The sequence below is a fragment of the Nanorana parkeri genome, unplaced genomic scaffold (assembly GCF_000935625.1).
Source record: "Nanorana parkeri isolate BGI_ZX_2015 unplaced genomic scaffold, ASM93562v1 scaffold125, whole genome shotgun sequence".
Classification (NCBI taxonomy): domain Eukaryota; kingdom Metazoa; phylum Chordata; class Amphibia; order Anura; family Dicroglossidae; genus Nanorana; species Nanorana parkeri.
In genome coordinates, this window is record NW_017306393.1 from 1189525 (window position 1) to 1210804 (window position 21280).

At 44.8% G+C, this 21280-nt stretch overlaps 1 protein-coding gene across 1 annotated transcript in view; it reads left to right on the top strand.

Moving 5' to 3' along the window:
- Positions 1 to 3344: 3344 nt before the first annotated feature.
- The window catches only part of STAM2 (signal transducing adaptor molecule 2), a 41495-nt gene continuing 23559 nt past the window's right edge, over positions 3345 to 21280 (top strand). The window contains exons 1-6 of the mRNA XM_018553602.1: positions 3345 to 3515; positions 16025 to 16109; positions 17793 to 17868; positions 17965 to 18060; positions 20164 to 20310; positions 20431 to 20500. Coding sequence (XP_018409104.1) covers positions 3476 to 3515; positions 16025 to 16109; positions 17793 to 17868; positions 17965 to 18060; positions 20164 to 20310; positions 20431 to 20500 — 514 coding nt within the window. The 5' untranslated portion in view covers positions 3345 to 3475. The remainder of the gene's footprint in view (positions 3516 to 16024; positions 16110 to 17792; positions 17869 to 17964; positions 18061 to 20163; positions 20311 to 20430; positions 20501 to 21280) is intronic.

Genomic DNA, 21280 nt, shown 5'->3' on the forward strand with positions numbered 1-21280 from the left:
GGGAAATCTCCCTAACATGTCACAAACAGCCAGCAAAAACATCCTTCCCTCATCTTTCAAAAAAAGTCTAGAGATATATTTGAAATTCTGGTTTTAGTAACAGGAAATGTTACAATCACAAACAAGATTAGCTCAGACACCACAGCTTGTCCCTTGCTTCCTTGGTGCTAGATTTCTCTTTCTGTCTCCTGGTTAATTTCCTGAGTCCTTCTGCTTTTTGTCTCCCCACTGGGTCCTCTTAAACACCACATTTCTCTCCTTTCTCCAAACATAAAGCAACCTTTGGTCTCTGTGTGTGCTTTAAATCAGTGGTTCTCAACCTGTGTAACCTCAGGACACACATTTGTCATTGGTCATTAAGTCACAACCTAAGTTGCACTGCAATGGAACGTATGGCAGTGTGGGCTGCTGTACTGTGATGGAGCTCCATCCATATGTGCATTGCTTGTACAGCTCCCATGCATGCCCTGTAGAGGTGTCAGGAGCCAGAATGTGATGTTACTTTGGTCCAGGTACCTCTATAGGACATGCGACGGAGCTATAAGCAATGCATGTATGAATGGAGCTCCCCCGCTGCCATACTCCCATTCCACCCCACCTCAAGCTGACACTCAGTGCCGGGCAGCATATTTTGAATGGCTGCTCAGTGTGAGAACGGACAGTGCTGCGCTAGGGGGAGGCCGAGGAGACTCTCACCTAAAAAAGTGGAAGGCATGCGGCAACCCACTGAACATGGGGTCGTAACCCACCAGTTGAGAACCAACGCTTTACATGATGTCAGACATCCTAATTCAATGGTCCTTCTTTTAGAAGACAGCTTCTTGCCTTCCTGAGTTGTCCATCATAGGGTTTGTTAGCTCATTGGTGTGACTAGCAGTTTTTTGGATTGACCATTGTTGGTGATCCTGATCAGCCTCACCTTACTTGAGGCCCACTTTGCTGAGTACATGTTCCATGTTCTCTTCCAGCACATGATATATTGTACCTGATACATTAGTTTTGTCAGTTGCTCAGAAGGCTTTGCATACCTAATGCAGAGAACAGTGTACTTTTTAGGGCAGCCATCACATTTTGCATTCAGGATATCTGATTCACCATCACATTACACAGCAATAGTGAGCCCTGGGCAGCAGACGTGGGTGGGGCCAAGCTTGACTTTGGCATGATAAGTCAGGATTTGAGTAAAACCTCAGTTTCTCATACCTTTGGACTTACTGAAGGTTTTGACATACAGTTCTCACTAAAGTAAGCATGGTTAATGCATTTTACATCCTCTGCTCAGTTTGAATTGTCTACGTTTGTGATAGGTGTTCTTTAATATCCTGAATATGTTTTTCCTGGGCCGTCTGCTAAATATAAATCAACTGGATAACCTTTAATATAAGAGGGTTACAAAAACAGCCTTCTTTATTTCCGAACTGTCTCCATCAGCTGTTTTGTAAATTATCAGCTCACTTGAGGTCTGTTCTGCAAATCTCAGACATGTATGCGAGATTTGTTATAGGTTTTCCCTGGCACACTGACCTCTTTTTTTCCTGCTGGTAATGAAACGTATATGAAATACAGCTTGTGTCTGGAGAGAACCAGAGTAGAACATTTCACAGCATGGTACAAAGCAATAATGGTAGAGTGTGAAATATGCTCAGCACACTTTAGAGATGTAGCATGTAGTGAAGCTGAGGTTTACTATTAAAATAGACCTTTCTAAAATATGGTAGATGTGAAATGTAACTCCTTTTCTGCAACCTCAAACCTTTAGCTGCTCTTCATGCTCACTCAGAAGCTCTGTAATGAAGGGGACCTATCTCAAAGAAAAGAGTACTTGGACTTGCAGGAGTTTATCCATTAGCTAAAGCATCAGTGTCCCAAATGGCTCTATCATACTAGGCTGTATCTGTGCTATACTGCAGCAGTTCTGGAGGTATAGGTAGCCAATGAGATGAAAAGAATCGATTAGCATCGCACCATCAAAAATAATCCCTTTATTTTTTGGAATATGTGATGAAATGAGAAATATGAATACCTTCTGTTCTAAGAAGACTCTACTGTGCTACGCACTGGTTCATTAGAGGACTTTGTGGTTCCAATAGTCTCTCCTCCTCATAACCTACTGGGTTATATGTCTTCCTTCTGGAAATGGTAGTTGTATGGCTATCAAGTCGTTCCAGTGGCGTCAATGTAGTGGCATCAAAGTCCTTGACCCAAAACTAGTATGCAGATCGAGTGTCTTGAAGGCTAAGACAGCAGGGCAACTCGTAATTTAAAGTGCATTTCCAGGGCTCTGTAATCAATTAAATTAGGCAGCCACTCGCTGGGGCCTCTGCGGCCTCTGCTGCACAGAGTACAGAGGGAGCTCGGTACAGAAGGAGCCTGGTAGAGGCTGCCTTTCCTCCCTCCAACAGCGCTGAGTAGAGATACTGAAAGGGGATGTGTGAGTACAGATACTATCTCTCCTTTTTCTCTCCCCTGGCTGTCTCACTGCTGAAATTTTTAGTCCTCTGTACCTGGTGGTATTCTGCATTGCTGTATAATTAATTGCTGGGAATTGTAGTCCTCTGTAGCTGATGGTATTATTCTGTGTTGCTGTATAATGTATTGCTGAAATCGGTAGTCCTCTATAGCAGATGGTATTATTCTGTGTTGCTGTATAATGTATCACTGAAATTTGTGATGGACTACAATCTCACGTTTAATTTACTATATTGTATTGAGATTGTAGTCCATCACAGGAGCGAGCTTGGAGTGGTGACTACTTTACAACACACACAGGGACCATCGGGAACAAAAGTAGCCCCCTTCCAGAAGGAAGGACAGTGTCAGCACCAATTCAGAGATGATTTGAGGATCCACAGCTGAGTGATAAACACATAAGATACATTTTTGTTAATAGTTAAGGTACTGGAAGGCATTTTTAAGATTTAACTCCTGAGTTAAGTGTCATTAAAAACCAACCCCGCTTTCTGCAAGAGAATAAAAAAAAGTGCATGTTGACTCTGACCTCTCCTTTCCCCTAACTTTCGTAGTTTTAGTTGTGGAATCACTTTAACTGCCCCACGACCAACACATTCATTTCACTGCCCATAACATCAGCGCTCCTGCGGCGCCATTAGACCCATGACGTCACCCACGTGACATTCTTGCTCCCAGCCAGCCTGCCCTTCCTTCTGCCGGGGTCCTCAGATGAACGAAGGGCCTCCGGATAAGCTGCCCAGTGAAACGCCTGCATTCAAATATCCGTCAGAAACGTACTGGGCAGATACGGATCATCGCTGTAGTAGCAAGCGGTTTATATGGTAACTCAGTGACGGTGTGAAGATTGGATTTAGCGTGTGGCGGAGCGCGGTTATGTGAAACATTGCAATCAGGCGGAAGGAGAGGCAGCCCTGGGAAGCCAGTGAGGCTGCTGCTTGTTGTGACGGGAGAAGCCGTACTAGGAAGAGGGTGACAGGGGCCGATCTCCCCCATTGCCGCCACCATGCCGCTCTTCAGCGCCAACCCCTTCGAGCAGGATGTGGGTGAGTGTAGAGGAGGGGTCCCGAGAGAGCTGGGGGGACCCCGAGATATCTGTGTGTACCACTAAAATGTCAGCTGGACCTCACTCCCGGGGCTACAGATTGTGTCCCCACAAATGTCCGTAGTATTATAGGACCGTCCCCATAGGTGTCCGTGGTATTATAGGACCGTCCCCATAGGTGTCCGTGGTATTATAGGACCGTCCCCATAGGTGTCCCTGGTTTTATGGGGCTGTCCTTGGTTCTCAAAGATCTTCCCCATCACTGTCTCTGGTTCTGAAGGATCATCCCAGGAAATGTTCTGGGTTTCTAGGACCATCCTGTCCGGGGTTTTCAAGAGTTGCCCCAATAGGTGTCCTTGGTTTTGAAGCATTGTCCCCAGAAGTGTCCTTACTTTTTAAAGGTTGTCCCCATAGATGTTCCTGGTTTTAAAGGTCCAAGTCTATAAGTGTCCCTGGTTTTAATGTCCTTGTTGTTTTAGTAATACCAGTTGTTGGGGGGAGAGGGGTTCTGTGTGCTCGGTCAGCCGCCATATTGTGTCTGTCATTGTTTGTGATTGGTACCGGCAGTAAGCGCTCCAGAAATCTCCGATATCTCACTGCCCGGTCTACATAGACGGGAAGAGCCGACGTTCCATCAGAGTTCCAACTCCTCGAGATCTCCAACCACCTGACTTCCGGTTTACTTAGAAGAGGTTTGGGTGAGAAGGCTGTACTGCACGTGGGCCACCCGCGCCATTTCCCTATACACATAGTACACAGCAATGTACTATTACAATGAACTAGAGTCAGACTAATCCAGCACGTTATTCATCAGAGCTGCCCCACTCAATATGTCTGTCTCCTGCCGCCATATTGAGTGGGGCAACTCTGATGAATAACGTGCTGGATTAGTGTGACCCTAGTTAATTTTAATACTTTATTGCTGTGTACTATGTGTGTAGGGAAATGCCACGGGTGGCCCACGTGCAGTACAGCCTTCTCACCCAAACCTCTTCTAAGTAAACCGGAAGTCATGTGGTTGGAGATCTCGAGGAGTTGGATAGAACAGCGGCCGTGTCAGTCTCATAGGAATTAGCTTCCTGATGGGCAATGTGCGCTCATAGTGTGCGCTCGCAGTGTGTGCTCATAGACGCTAACCATGGAGGAGGGATGAATACTTATAAAGCCAGTAAACAGTTTAAAGTGGAACTCCGCCCTGTGTTACAAGGATATTACAAGGATTAAATTAAAGTGACACCAAACTCAGGAGGTAAATCCTAAAAATATATTCATGTACATTAAAGCGGAACCTTTGCCCAGATCTATACAATAACAACAAATACACCTTTTAGAAATGTCTAGTAATGACAATCTACACACACATACTTCTAGATAATTGCCGGCCTTGTATTCTTTGTATACCCTATTTTTATTTTCTTCCCCAGTCTTCTGAGAGTGGCCATGTTAACTAAGGGCAGATTACTAGCTCTCATTTTACTTCCTGGATTACTGGCACATGTGACTAGGACATGTGACTAGGACATGTGACCGTGCACATCATCTCAGGGGAGGAAAATGCTTTTCCCTGAGATCTTGTGAGATTACAGATGAGATTTCCCAGCAATGCTCTGCTGATGACAAGGCAATCCCAGTGTGCATTGCTTTGCCAAACTGAAGTCATTTTGTCCTTTCAAAGCAGGAAGTGAATGCTCTGAAAGTGTCAGTATTTCACAATCACAGCATTTTACACCTGACATGTCTATGTTATTATTAATCATCATACATAGAGGGATGCATTGGTAGGATTTGATTTCTGAGTATAAAGGTCTGCTTTTACTATAAACAAATATGCATCTTATTTGTGTATTACTCGGCTGTAGATCCTCAAATCATCTCTGAATTGGTGCTGACACTGTCCTTCCTTCTGGAGGGGGGCTACTTTTGTTCCACACGGTCCCTGTGTGTGTTGTAAAGTAGTCACCGCTCCAAGCTCACTGCCCTGATGTACTACAATCTCATGTTTAGTTTACTGATTTGTATGAGATTGTAGAGCAATAGTGAGTGGTCTTTATTATAGGAGGGGTTGGAGACAAGACCAGTCACCCTGCACAAGGGGAGAGAGCAGCGGTGACCGGTCTTTATTATAGGAGAGGGGCGGAGACAAGTCCAGTCACCCTGCACAAGTAGAGAGAGAGCAGTGGTGACCGGTCTTTATTATATGAAGGGGCAGAGACAAGACCAGTCACCATACACAAGGAGAGAGAGTAGTGGTGACCGTTCTTTATTATAGGAGGGGGGCGGAGACAAGACCGGTCACCCTGCACAAGGAGAGAGAGCAGCAGTGACCGGTCTTTAATATAGGAGGGGGCGGAGACAAGACCAGTCACCCTGCGCAAGAAGAGATAGCAGCAGTGAGCGGTCTTTATTACAGGAAGCTCCAAGTTTCACACAGATCTGGAAGAAATACACAAAGCTCACCAAGATGCAAGCAAGATTGCATGTGACTCTTGTACCGTGTTTCCCCGAAAATAAGCCAGTGTCTTATATTTTTTTCTACGAAAAAAGACACTAGGTCTTATTTTCGGGGATGTCTTACCTGGCTGCAGCTGTCTGCTCTGCCGTCCAGGGAGCCGCTCTGGGTGCTCTGTCAGCCAATCGGAAGGCTTCTGGCAGTGTGTGTGGGGGCCCCGGGCTGCGCTCGGCACGCATTGTGGTCTGAGGGAGCTGCGTAATATAAGACCTACCACCGAACTAGGTCTTATTTTCGGGGTAGGTCTTATATTACAGAAATCACTGAAGATAGTGCTTGGTCTTATTTTCGGGGTATGTCTTACTTTCGGGGAAACACGGTATTTAGACAATATTTGCTCATCATGGAGTTCACCTTTTAAATAAATAAACACTAATTGTAGCAATTGTATACGCTGTATCGATTTTACTTTCCCTGCAGCTGCAGTTCCAGCCTGCATGTTTGTTTTGTGAATCTCTTTTCTTTTTGTATTCAAACTTTTTAAAATATTAAACAAACACCTTTAAAAAATAAACTGAGCAGCTAGATAAGTGTAAGGCCCCTTTTACACGGGCTGAGGAGCACGGATCCCTTCCTGATCAGAGCGGATGTCACCACTGTAACATCCAACTAAAACTGCCGGACCCCATGTAGGTCTGTGGGGAGTCGGATGTAATGTAAACGGGCCTATGTCCTTTTATATCGGATTAACCCGGATTTGGCATGAATAGGTCCGGTGAAGCAGAACTCTTTGTTTTTCCGGACCTGGCACACGTCCGTTCAGACCCAGCTGCTCATAGACTAGCATTGGGCATTTCATCAGTTCCATCTGAAATACTGATAGGTAGATCGGAAAGGACCTCCTGTGTGAAAGGGGCCTAAGGCTGATGTCACATGGGCGACACAGCTGGCCCCGAATGCCCCCAAATCTCGCTCAGTAGCTACGGGGCATCTGGTTGGCCCCACAAGTGATTCCATAGAGGTAGGCAGGCGGTCTGTTGGGGATCCTGATGTTGTCCTCAGCGTCTGGATGGCCTGTGTGACATCCTTCTAAGGCATTGTCATCATTTTCTTTCACTGATCTTAAAGAGACTCCCTAGTTACTAACATTTGTTTCTGGGTGCGTTATATACCTGACTCATGGGGATTTATTCTGCATGCAAGAATTCCCTGTTCTGTAAATTGTAATGATTCTTATAATGCCTCACCTCTCATACGAGACCTTCATCAGCACTAGTAATACTCTCTGTATAGTGTTTTATTGATGTCAGTTTATTTGTATATATAAACCTGGAAAATAAATAGTGTTCTTTTATTGCTGTTATTCCCAAGAAATGATTTATGTCTGCTCCAGGGGCGAACAACTGAATATGGAGTTCAAGAGCCAGTCTGTCCAATCCCGGAGTCCGCAGGAGTTTTTAGGAGCCAGCTCCATTGGGTACAACTAGAGGAGACTTCAAAAGTTGGGCGCCGGCTGTATTTTCTAGGAAGCATTGGCCACCTGTCTCCTGGGATGTGTCCAGCCCTGGTCTGCTCTTTGTAATTTGTTATCGCTGATGCCTATTCAACAATATGCATTTTTTATGTGGCTGTTGGCTCATGCTCATGGCCTTAAAGTACAGTACAGAGAGGTTTTTTCCCCCCTATCCAAATGCAGGTGTATTTCTTTGAATGGGCCCATGCACACAGCTATATTATGTTTCAGGATTTATGTAGCACCAACAGTTTGTGCAGTGTTTTATAACATAGGGAAGACATTACAATCACAATACAAGACAAGATGGTAAGGAGGGCCCTGCCCCTGAGAGCTTACAATCTAAAAGGGAGGGGCAAGTCATACATGAGGAGGTAGCTGTGTGGGGATGAATTGTTTGAGAACGTGATGGTTGAGTGGTTAGATTGAGGTGGGATAGGCTTCCCTGAAGAGATTAGTTTTTAGGGAATGCCTAAAGGCAGTCAGAGTGGGAGATAGATGAACAGGTTGGGGTAAAGAGTTCCAGAGAATGGGAGAGACTCTATAGAAATGCTGGAGGTGAGCATGGGAGGAGTTGATGAGGGAGCTGGAAAGCAGGAGGTCTTTTGAAGAGCAGAGGGGACGGTTAGGGTGATGCTATGAGACAAGGTTTGAGATATATCCGGGGGCAGAGTTGTAGATGGCTTTGTAAGTCATTGTTAATATTTAGAATTTTATCCTTTGGGCTATTGGAAGCCTGTGGAGCTACATAAAGTTTTGCAGCATTCATATATGTAAAAAAGAAAAAAAGGGGGGGGGGGAGGTGTTTTTTTTATCCTTTGTTTTTAGGATGCCGGCGACCATGTAGTGTCCTAGCAGCAGGGTGCATTTGCACTGTGAATGCATTGTATGGATTAGACTGCCAGCAAGGTCCAAGTAAAATCATACGCCATTCGTATGAGCCCTAAAAGTCGTGAGGGTTGTCCTCAGCTGTGTTGTCACTGGACCCTACACCAGCCGTGTTAAAGAAGCACTTTTTAGGTGCTATAAAAAAGTTATACTTACCCGCTCCTTAAGCCGGCTGGCTCTTCGACCGGTTCTTCCAGCTTCTCTCCCCCTTCGCTGCAGCGGTCTAAGGTCCCATAAATAATCAGATTCTATACACCGTGTATAGACATGAGACTGCTGAGGAAGATTCCAATAATGCAGGGTAGGAGGAGAAAGGCTGGAGGGAGCGCTGTGACAGCTGCCAGTTCATAGGGTTGTCACATGGGACATTCAAACGTGTTTTGTGTTTTGGACAAGTGTTTTTAGATGGGCAAATGTCTCTCCAAGAATGATGGGCCAACTTTGCATTACTGGAGTCCCGGGTCCCACTACAAAACTTGGCTGATGTGTGACTAAAACTGGTCATACGCCATTTACATTTTGCCGGATTGGGTGCGAAATTTGAGCTGTAGGTGGCCCTGCCGGCACCACTCGGCTCCCCAACTGTTGTTACTTCAATAAAATTTTGTTAAAAGGAACTGGGTGCAAAATTGTTGGCCAATCGGTGACGGCAGGCAATCTGCTGTGGCAGGCGAACAGTGACAGCAGGCAATCAGCTGTGTCAGATGATCAGTGACGGCAGGCAATCAGCTGTGTCAGGCGAACAGTGACAGCAGGCAATCAGCTTTGTTGGGCGACCGGTGACTTTAGGCAATCGGCTGTGTTGGGCGACCGGTGACTCTGGGTAATCGGCTGTGTCGGGCGACCGGTGACTCTAGGCAATCGGCTGTGTCGGGCGACCGGTGACTCTAGGCAATCGGCTGTGTCGGGAGACTGGTGACGGCAGGCAATCAGCTGTGTTGGTATTCTGACAGCAGTGGGCGCAGACTTTCAGAATGCAATAGCCTTTCAGAAAAGTTTTAAAAAAAATCTATGTATGTATGACCTTTTATGGTGATACTGTATCATGATTGGTTTGGACGGTTTGGTATCGCTTGCACGCGTCTGGCCAGTTGGACAATCTCTGTTATGACAGCTAGGACCTTCTCCTTTTGAGGGTGATAACGAGTCGGTGACACACATCACTACTTACAGAATCATGCTTTATGATGCACCACTTGTTGTGGAGAGAACAAGTCAGGTGAGCATCATCTGCTTCCTTTTATTCCGTGCACTTTGTCTGTAATCTGAGTGCCCAACCTTGAGGACTCCAGGACTCTGATCACACACACAGCCACCTCTGTGCTTTGTTTGTACATTTGATATGATGGCTCTTATTTCACTCGCTGAGTAAAGGGCAGACGGCACTGAAGAGGCATTTTAGGTAGAAGATTCGATCTCGCAACAAACACGCCACCTACCATTGTAGCCAAACCAGACCGGTCACTGGCTGTAAATGTAGTTTGGCCATAACACGGCTTTCTGTTTGTTGACAGTCTATTTACAAGGAAGTGTTACACCTCAGAGTCTGTTAAACACAAGGAAAGGTTTACACCTTGGTAGGTATTTGGTTGCAGGTCGGGGGGAGTTACTACTAAAGTTCTGTTCAGGAAACGAGTAAAAACTGCAAACTCTACAAACTCTCTAACACAATATCATGTATAATGTTATAAAAACCCATTTCTTGGGTCTAGTGCATCTTTTCCATAATGTTATGTTTACAGTAATATTAAAGGGTTTCTAAAGCCTCGGTTTTGTTTGTTTTTTGCATATATCTACTGTTAGCAAGCAGTAGATATATGCAAAAAGTAAAAAAAAAACCCGCTTTAACATCGGTTTAAACTTACCCAGTCTTCGCAGCGCTCTCCTGTCAGAAGATCCGAAACCGCCCAGGCGGCCGCACAGCATCTTGGGGCGGGCGCATGCGCAGTTCGGATTTTCAGCCAGGAGACGAGGAGAGGCGCAATGTAAGTCTATGGACGCGTGCTCCCGCATGCAGACACCGTGGGACAGGAAGTGCCAGCAAGGACAGAGGAGTCAGCGGTGGATCGGAGAGCCGCCGCACCGCTGGAGGGACAGATGAAAACATCAGGAAAGAAGAAGATTGGGTTAAGAGACATCATTTTAAGGTAACTGCTGACATTAACATTGAGGGAAAAACAATTTGACTTTAATGTCACTTTAAACTTCCTGCTAGTACAAGATCAGAAGGGAGAGCACAATCTCCAGCAGCTGTCCATCTCCACGTTTGTAGAAGAGAGAAGGAGTTGAGAGCAGAGGAGTGGATTGCACTGATGTGTTTGTGGAGGCACACACAGCTTAGAAGCACACACAAGGACCCTGCAAGGGAAAGGAGTCACCCTAAAACAGGATATTAGGGTCAGTGCTCCGGGAACCAGCAGGTTCTGTTGGAAACTTTTAACTACCTCCGGGCCGGCCGTAGTAAAAAAACGGCCGGCCAGGAGCTCTCTCGATCTAAGGAGTAGCATCCATTATCAGTGATTTAATCGCCTTTTGACTTTGATCACTTTAACCTAACTTTCAGGCCCTGTTCACACTGAGCGGTTTATTGCGCGATTTTTGCTGCAAAATCACGCATATTTGATGGTACTTGTGAGTGTGCCATGATGCCTTTCTACTGTCTATTTCCATGCGCTATCGCTCTATGTAGCTCGTCCAATGCATTTCAATGGAGTTGTTCACATCTCACAGCTCAATGTCGCCTGTAGCTCGTCGCTGTAGCTTCTCGCTCGTACATGACCCTTTTTAGCACGGATGTCGCGTGATTGGGTTCCAATAGACTCTATAGTGGAACGCAAAATTACGCATTACCGGCCATGCCATGTGTAGCTGCAACCTCGGGGGCCATGCCATGTGTAGCTGCAACCTCGGGGGTCATGCCATGTGGAGGTGCAACCTCGGGGGTCATGCCATGTCTGGCGTAAACCTCTGGGGTCATGCCATGTCTGGCGTAAACCTCGGGGGTCATGCCATGTCTGGCGTAAACCTCGGCGGCCTTGCCATGTCTGACGTCAACCTCGGCGGCCTTGCCATGTCTGACGTCAACCTCGGCGGCCTTGCCATGTCTGACGTCAACCTCGGCGGCCTTGCCATGTCTGACGTCAACCTCGGCGGCCTTGCCATGTCTGTCGTCAACCTCGGCGGCCTTGCCATGTCTGTCGTCAACCTCGGCGGCCTTGCCATGTCTGTCGTCAACCTCGGCGGCCAAGCTATGCCTGGCCGCAACCTCGGCGCTCATGCTATGCCTGGCCGCAACCGCGGGGGCCATGCCTGGCCGCAACCTCGGCGCTCATACCATCAGTCTTATGGTCTAGATATGTTTTAATTATTTTTATGGATTAGCTTTGTGGCTGCAGAGCACTTGGTCGTCAATCAGGAAAGATAAGTTTCAAGCAAAAGTGTTTGCGGCTGCTATGGATATCTGTCACCTATATAGAAGACGTGAGTGTTGCAGTCAAATCACAAGAAAACATCCAAACATGGCCTGGAGTCTGTCTCCCGAATTTTTGAAGTTCTGATTATTGCCGTTTACTAATATTACTAACAAGCAGAACAAATTCCAACAAAAGGTAAAGTAAAAATCACAACGAGTAGCACTTTGAAGACATTTGTTGTTATCATTGGAAGCCAAGGTCCTCTGACTTCCTAAAAAATGCCTCCTCAGCTTTTTTTATGTCAATGGGAATACAAATGGTGCCAGGGTAGTAAATGTATATGTTCCTAAATGCTTGAGGTGTTGCCATATACTAGTAAGTATTTAAGCCCATCTCGGAGCAAACCAAAAAAAAAACCCGACATGGACTACCTCAATACAAGGGTTAGGTGCTTGCTTATTCCTAGGGGCTGGAGTAAGGCACTCTTCTACCCCTGTGCTGGTGGAATATCCCTCTCATGGCTATAGCAGGTCTATGGAACCTGTGGTCTATGGGAGAGGGGAAGAGTTGGGCTTTAAATTAAATATGACATTACATTTTTTTTTGTTTCATTGTACGCTTTAGTTTCCTTTTTGCTTCTGGAAATATGTCGGTAGTATTCTGACATGAACGTGGTCAGAATTGCAGTAATTGTTGTGTCCTGATTTCAAAACATCAGACGTTGGCTCATCACACTGAGATGTGAGCACAGGAGGGATGTGCTTATTAATGGAAGAGATAAGATCGGGTCTTTTTCCCAGCTACTTCTGTGTTTCCCCGGAAGTAAGACATCCCCCGAAAATAAGATCTAGCGCTATCTTCGGGGATGTCTGTAATATAAGACCTACCCCGAAAATAAGACCTAGTTCGGGGTAGGTCTTATATTACAGACATCCCCGAAGATAGCGCTAGATCTTACTTCCGGGGTAGCTGTGAAGACCGGCCGCAGCTCCCTCCCGCCCCCTCGCCCGTCCACCTACCCGCACGCTGTTGCTCTCTGGATGACGACATCAGAGCGGAGAGGCAGCTCCCTCCCGCCCCCTACCCGACACGCCCCCCCTCCAGCAGCACGCATGCCCGCCCCCTCGTCTCCTTAGTTCCGAGCGGAGAGGCAGCTCCCTCCCGCCCCCCTGCCAGACACGCCCCCCCGGCCGCACGCATGCCCGCCCACCTGTTTGTGGCTCCCTGGACGGCAGAGCACAGCTGCAGCCAGGTAAGACATCCCCCGAAAATAAGACCTAGTGTCTTATTTCGTGCAAAAAAAAAAATAAGACACTGTCTTATTTTCGGGGAAACACGGTAGGTCTTATATTACAGACATCCCCGAAGATAGCGCTAGATCTTACTTCCGGGGTAGCTGTGAAGACCGGCCGCAGCTCCCTCCCTCCCTCCGTTGCTGCTGTTATATTTTTTTTTTATTGACGCATTTGGCATTATTTGCAATAATGGACATAAAAGTGTATGTAATCCCTCCGATAATAAAAAAAAAAGTATGTTCTAGTATACACTGCCGCTCAATGTTTTACATTTCCTGTCTTCTTTGTATGCTCAGATTCTCTTTTATGCAGAAAACCACATTTTTTTTTTCTATCCAAGTAACGTATGTCTGCCTACAGGGTGACGACCCTGGAAAGCATGGTCTCCTTGTAGGTCCAGAGGTGTCACCAGAGGCATAACTAGAAAACTCAGGGCCCCAGTGCAAGAAACCATAAAGGAACCAGCCTCTGTTTTGGCTCATTGGCGGGTACTAAGGTCGGGCTCTCTTCCTTCTTTTCTGGGCCAGCCCAAGTGGGGGAATTTTAGGGCCTGGCCATACATGCGACCGATGTGACACTGGTAGTTCCTCCAGTGTTGTAAAAAAACCAAAGGCACACATAAAGACTATTACAGAAACCTCTAAGTATGCAAATGAACACCATACAAACAGCCAAGAAGGAGGGAGAAAGAGAGGTAAAAATGCAGAGCTACGATAGAGGGGTGGGGCTATGCAAAAAGCCAAGCCGCAGGGGGAACATATCTCAACGGGAATGGCGATAAAAATGCAGGGTGCAGAAAGAGCCGAGTGGCAAGGGAAACAGAATTCAATGCATCACTAGGGCCGGCTCTCTTTTTTTTTTCCTTTCCGTCCCCCAACCCCCCTCAGTGGCGGAAGGCCAGGGCTCGGTCACACATGCGACCCTGGTAGTTCGCCAGTGGGTACCACCCTGTTTTGTGCAGTCCCAGTTGGGACTACATGGTTGTATGGCCATTCTCAGAGCACGTGTCCTCCAATGCCATCCACTTATGCTGGGGCTGGACAAATCCCAGGAGCCAGGAAGGCAATGCTCCTTAAAAATCACAGATTGCGTCTAACTCTTAAAGTTTTCTCCAGTTTTTGTCAATGGAGCTGACTCCTAAAAAAAAAAAAAAAAAAAAAAAAAAATCCTGCTGGCTCCCGGATTGGACAAACTGGCTTCTGAATTCCATATTAATTAGTTCACCCCTGGCTTATGCCACCCACTTGTTTGATTGACCGCATCTCTTATATTGATGGTTGTGCAATGAGGACTGGAAATGCTTGTCAAGATGTATAGTAGGAGTCTTGGTAGCATATTGTGAAGGGCATTAAAGTGCAACTGAAGACACACCTTTATTTTTAGTTTTGGATAGACTGGAGATGGATTATAAGGTTCTTCTTGGTGTCTGTGTCCCCGTTGGGGAGATTTTCCCTCTCTATTTTTCCTAGTGACTGTAATCACTGAAAGTGAAAGAAAATCCCACATTTTGGGTTGTCATGAGAACAGGAATAGATGGGAAATTTTCCAATGGGGACCCCGCTGACCTCCAAGAAATTCTCTCACTTTAGAGGAATTTCCTCTCACTTCCAGCTGTAGCTATTGGACAGGAAGTGACAGAAAATCTCCCCAATGGGACATAGATGTAAAAAAAAAAAAAAGCTGATGGGTTACAACTAGAGGTGCACCGAAATGGAAATTTTAAAACCGAAATAACAAAAAAATGTCAGGCCGAAACCGATACCGAAAATGTTTTTTTTATTTTTTCAATTTTTTTTAATATTTTTTTTTTATAAACGTTTTAATTTTAGATATATCGGCCGAAACATGTCTCTTTTGGCATTATGCCAAAAGTGCCATTTTTGGCCGATATATCGGTGCATCCCTAGTTACAACCCTCCCTTTTAATATATCTAAAACTAAACCGTTATACCATAAGTCTGCTCCTCAACTGGCTGTGCAGGGCCAGAAACATCAAACACCCACTCCTGCCCAAACCCCTGCCGCAGTTTTGAGCAAATGTTACTATTATAGCTATAACATTACATACACAAAGGTTTATAGATGAGGGGGCATTTTGACTTGAGGGTTTGGTACTATTTTTAACCCACGGCTATCAATGAGAAATCAATATTTCAACACCCTGTCTTCTATAAGCTGGTGAAAGCCTATTACTGATTAGGTTCTCTGAATTATGGCCTACCATCGTTCTTTGCATTGTCAATGGCGGTGTACAGCAGTCTTGTGTGACTCATGGTGGGGAGTATAAAGAGAGGTTGTCCGCTTTCAGAGATACGGTGGATTACCTCTACAACCACTGTCAGATTCTTTAGCATTTCCCGGCGTGTCCAATGCCTGTGTTGCCCACCACATTCGTTCTATGTTTGCATTTTCAGGCCCCCATGTCGCCGCAGGACACAACAGTAACCTAGAGCTTAGTAAATAGAACCACAGCACATGGCAGGGATTCAAGCACCCAACACTCCCAGAAGTGTTGAATGCCAGATTCTGATGGAGACTGTAGAACTTAATTTGTGTGAACATAGGTGACATGGGGCACCAGGGAAGTGAGTATATAATGCCTGTTCTTTTCCTTCAAACTGCTTGTTTCCTGTTGTTACTGGATTAACTCAAAGACTTGTTCACGTGTTCACATCAGCAGTCATTTTAGGGTCAACGCAAGGCCAACATTTGAAGATGAATACATTTGTTCCTGTCAACAGATACCTGTGAGTTCTTGGCACACAGGCAGAACCTTTGCCAGATGCTACCGAATGGCATCTGCTGGTTACTGAACCTGCCATAATTGTTTTTCCTAAAAATGCCACCTTACATTTGCTTTCTTCCTCTATACATTGTTGCATAGCTTGCATTCTCCATTTTAAATGCATGCATGTTTTTAACTTGGAACCTTTGTCATTTTTATTATTCCAGAAAAAGCAACAAATGAATACAATACTGCAGAAGACTGGGGTCTCATTATGGATATCTGTGATAAAATTGTTAACACACCTAATGGGTAAGATTCAAAGTGTACTTTAGAGAAAATAAAAATGTAGTAAATCTCTGCAATACATGCTCATTTCCCCATGTTTTATCAATGTAAAGACTGTGCAAGTGCAGACACATGGCCATTGATCTGCCTGATGTGCACTTCGCATTTCGGCCATTTCTTGATGAACAAGCCCAAATTTTCTGCGTGGGTGCTACCGGAGTGGGATCAGACAGCCAATAGTGTGTGAGCTGGAGTGGGATCAGACGGCCAATGGTGTGTGAGCTGGAGTGGGATCAGACGGCCAATGGTGTGTGAGCTGGAGTGGGATCAGACGGCCAATGGTGTGTGAGCTGGAGTGGGATCATGTACAGCATGTACAGCACCCTGCCGGCCCCTCCCACCAGCCATGATCTGCCTGCACTGCATAGAGAAGCATTAAGACCCACTGAGAACATCACTGTTTCTAAAATAAGGAATGTAATGAAAATGTAAAGTTTCTTTTTTTTAAATGTAATGTTGATGAGGGGAGAAAGGAGAAACCGGGAAGGCAAAGTAAAAATATATAAGCTTTAAGCGCTCACTTCAACACACAGCACTATCTTGTATTGCCTAGGCCAGTAAAACTATTTCCTATTATTTCCTGTTATTATAATTCAACTTACTCCGGCATCGTGCTGGCACATTTTCTGGACATGTAGGTTTAGTTTGGCACAACTCAATCATAAATTCATTAGAGCTGCAGCTAACGATTATTTTCAAAATCGATTAGTTAGCCGATTATTAAGTTCGATTAATCGGTTAATCGGATAAAAAATCAAATCAAATATATTTTTTAAAATGGCTCTAGTGATGGGACTACTAGTTTGTATTGAGATTGTAGTCCATCACAGGAGCAAGCTTGGAGCGGTGGAAGTAAAAAAGAAAAAAAAAAAGTGTGGTGTGCAATATAGTGAAATGGAAAGTGTAAAATTGTACAGCAATGAATGCAGAATGGCACCGGCTATAGAGAAATACAACAAATCCCAGCAATAGTACATTATAGCTGGTGGTATTCCGCATTGCGCTGTATAATGCATTATTGCTGGGATTTGTAGTCCTCTACACAGCGCAATGCAGAATACCACCAGCTATATAGGAATACAACAAATCCCAGCAATAATGCATTATATATACAGTGTATAATGTATTGCTGGGATTTGTATTCCTCTATAGCTGATGGTACATTGCTCTGTATAATATACAGCACAATGTACCATCAGCTATAGAGGAATCCAAATCCCAGCAATACATTATAGAGCACCATGTGTGGGCAGGTGCAGGCTTACCTGAGCAGTCTTCCAGCAACTTGTTTCTGAGATCGGACCTGTCTATCGGTGGCTGTCATCCGCCCACACCTGCTCCTCCTTACTTCTTCTCCCCGCGTCCCTGTGCCGATCGTGGATGTGGGCGGGCAGTAAGAGTGAGGCGTGGAGGAGGTGCGTCGTGTGGAGCGTGGATGCGGGCGGGTCTGGCAGCGGCGAGCGTGAGGTGGGGAGGAAGTGTGGCGCACAGCGTGTGTGGAGCTGTGAACAGGGGCAACCAATCGGAAGCCGATTAATCGATGATTGAAAAAGTTGACAACTTTTTCAATAATCGATTAGTTGTTGCAGCCCTAAAATTCATCATGTAATTTGACTAATTAATTAATCCTTTTTCTTTTAATTTTAGATCTAAAGAAGGTCTTAAAGCTATAATGAAAAGAGTGAATCACAAAGTCCCCCACGTAGCTCTACAAGCACTGACGGTAAGTCCTCTGCTCTCCTCATTGATTGTCAGTTGCAGATTATCCTGCAGCTATAAAACAGCTCCCATCATAATGCCCTTTGCTGTGTCTTCATAGCTATTAGGAGCCTGCGTATCCAACTGCGGAAAAGCCTTTAATTTAGAAATCTGTTCCAGAGACTTCGCAAGTGAAGTGCGAGGAGTTATAAATAAGGTATGCTAATAATTCTCCTTTGAGTGATCTATGTGCTATTTTTAACAAAGACCTTTATTGATCTATGCCTTACCTTGAATCGCCTGCCTTCTCCTCCAGAATACTGGTGAGAAAAACAAGCTTTCTGTTCCGCAGAACGTCTGGTTCACTGCACGTCGGAGAATCAATCAATTGGTTTAATCTTTCATTCTCAGGAAAATGCTGCAAGAATTCTGCTTGGATGTTATATAAAAGAACAGCTTTAGTTTTATTTTTTATTTTTAAATCAGATAGTTTTTATTTATTCAAAAAACAGACAAAAACATAACAAACAAAAGAGGGGGAAAAAAAAAGGGTACAAAGGAGGTGCACATTTAAATGACAATAGCCACACGCCCAACGGCACAGAAATATCTTGTACACTCAATACCCCTCGCAACTCACACCTACTGGTACAATATTAGTGGGACAGGCATAACGAGTACCCCCCTGAGGGTAGTACACATATAGGGTGTTTACTCAGGCGCCTCCCTCCCCGAGAGGACAGCCAGTTGGACCACATAGACTTTAGTTTTATTTTTAAATCGGACCAATGATAGAAGTCTCAGATTTAATTATTTGGGTACACGTTGAAGTGCTGAAGATCGAAGTAGGTTTTCCCTGCTACTGCTGCACATATGGGGATTTTTGTAGAGGCCCTAAACAGGGGATCTTAAAGTGACATTAAACCCTCAGATTTTGTAACATAACCCAATACTGTAATGTGTGCCTTACTGTAATCCATGGTTGTTTCCCTTCTCTTTGCTGCTCTTCCTTTTTAAATCTGTATCTGTTCTCATGCTGGGCAGAACTTCTGTTTTGCAGCAGACTGCCTTGTCTCTGAAATGGATACATTGTTTCTGTGTGAAGGTTCACAACCTGAGCCAGCACTAAAGGAAGAGCAGCAAAGTGAAGGGAAACAACCATGGACTACAGTAAGGCACACATAGGTTTATGTTAAAAAATCTGAGGGTTTAATGTCACTTTAATTGTTTGAGGGATTGCAATGGGATTAGGTTGAACAGCTATGGTCATGCCATGTAGTGTGTTGCCACATAGATTGTAGCTATAATGACTTACCGTAGTATGTGGTACAGTATGGCAGGAAATATACGCAAAATGAGGAATAGTTGGTGTTCAGTAAGTTGGCAGAGTGGCCAAAAGAATGAGAACACCCCTCCAAATGATTGAGTTCAGGTGTTTCCAGTGAAGCCTGCAGTTCATTCTAAAGCACACAAAGGAATTCTAGACAGTTGTACCACATTTGCCACCTGCTGGACTGGGGGTTGCAGGGATAGCCTGGAAGTTAACTTTTGGTTATTTGGTTCCGTGTAGGCATTTCCCAAACTCAATTCTAGTCAAAGGTTAGCTGCAGAACACTTTCCAGGGAGTGTGTGCAACACTCCACTCAGTAGATGACGTCAGCACTCATTCCTAAAGCATTAACCCCTTCCGCAGTGATGAGCAGCAGGAAATGTGTAATTTTAAAGGCATCTGGCAACTTATTGCAAGTACCCAAGGTAGCTCCTGGTGCTTAGTTTGACTAGCTGGCTCACAAAGCGAGTCTTCAGAGATAGGGCAAGCTCTGAAGCAATGCCAGCCTATCCATTGAAAGTGCTCTGCAACCAACTTTTTATAGGAATGCCGTCCGGAAAGTATCCAGTGTGGAACCCAGTGCCCAACCGTCACTTCTAGGCTATTCCTGCAACGTCCAGTGCAGCAGAGTTCGCACATGGTACTTCAAAGGCCTGGTTAAGGACAGACACACCGGATAGCTGCAGTCCAAGAAACAAGCTCTAGCAGAGGTGTAGAGAAGAGGATGAATAAAATGATATTGAAGCGTAAAAAGGTGTTCTCAGAATAGGTTTGTCTTTTACACAGCAGTGTTGAAGAAAAGACATCCATTCTCTTAGGACACTAGTAAAAAACTAAGGCATGTTGGCAGTAGGAAGGGTTATCCTGGGCTGGCCTACAGTTTTTATGTTTGCCAAGGTCCAAGACTTTCTGTGTCCTTCAAGTGACTCAAAGGAAACAATATTACAATGAGTTAAAAAAAAATATCTAATTTTCTTTTACTCCTCCTAGGCACACCCCAAAGTAGCTGAGAAACTAAAAGCTTTGATGGTGGAATGGGCAGAAGAATTCCAGAAAGATCCCCAGTTCAGCCTGATATCGGCCACCATTAAATCTCTGAAGGAAGAAGGAGTGACTTTCCCAACAGCTGGCACTCAGGTGGGATACGTGTGCTGTGTAGTGGGCCTGCTTCATAGATGGGATGGATATGCCATTGCTCATTTCTTCTCTCTTCTGATAATGTACATCCTTTCTGATAAAGACCTCTCTATTCCACAGAGCACGTCAAATACACCTAAGATCGGGACAGTACCCAGCAAAAATAAAGAGGATGAAGATATTGCTAAGGGTAGGCATGCTTTAGTTATTGGTTCTAACATATATTTTTGTTGTAAATACAAAAAATACACCATGCCCTCACCGTAATAAACATAGAATTCAAAAGCAGTTACCTTCTTTAGGTTTGTTGAAGTTATAATAAAGATTCGTGAAGAATTTTATTGCTCTTAAATTTTAATGATTAGTACTCTAAACTATATTAGAACTGTTAAATATATTATCATTTGTTTTAACCCCTTCGTGCCGGGAGACGTACACTGTACGTCCCGTCACTTTGTGCCTATTTGACTGGTCACGTACACTGTACGTGACGAGTTATATCAGGCTCTGTAATGCCGGTAACTGCTGATTCTCAGCGGTTACCAGTCATTAATGAATGCCTCAGTATTGAGGCATTCATTGATGAAATAGTTAAGCTGTTGTAAAAGCTTATTTCTTTCATTAATGAAAGAATGAAGCCGTTACATGCAAATACGGGAGCGCTAAATAGCACTCCGGTATTCGACAGCTGAAAATAGCAGAGAGGCAGCAGAGTGTCTCACCTCCCTGTTATTTGTTTTGACAGCTCCATAGACTGGCCAGATGTTTATGAAGCTATGTGATACATTTCAAGCAAAGAGATACAATGTATCTCTTTGCTTGAAATTTATCATTTCTGATCGTTTAGGCACAATAAAAGAGCTTTAGTGAGATCTGACATGCTGTCAGGATCAGTCTCTAAGGTTATTATTATTAGCTGTTCCCAAGTTTGGAGCAGCCTAATAATAGCCCCAAATTTTTTTTTATTACT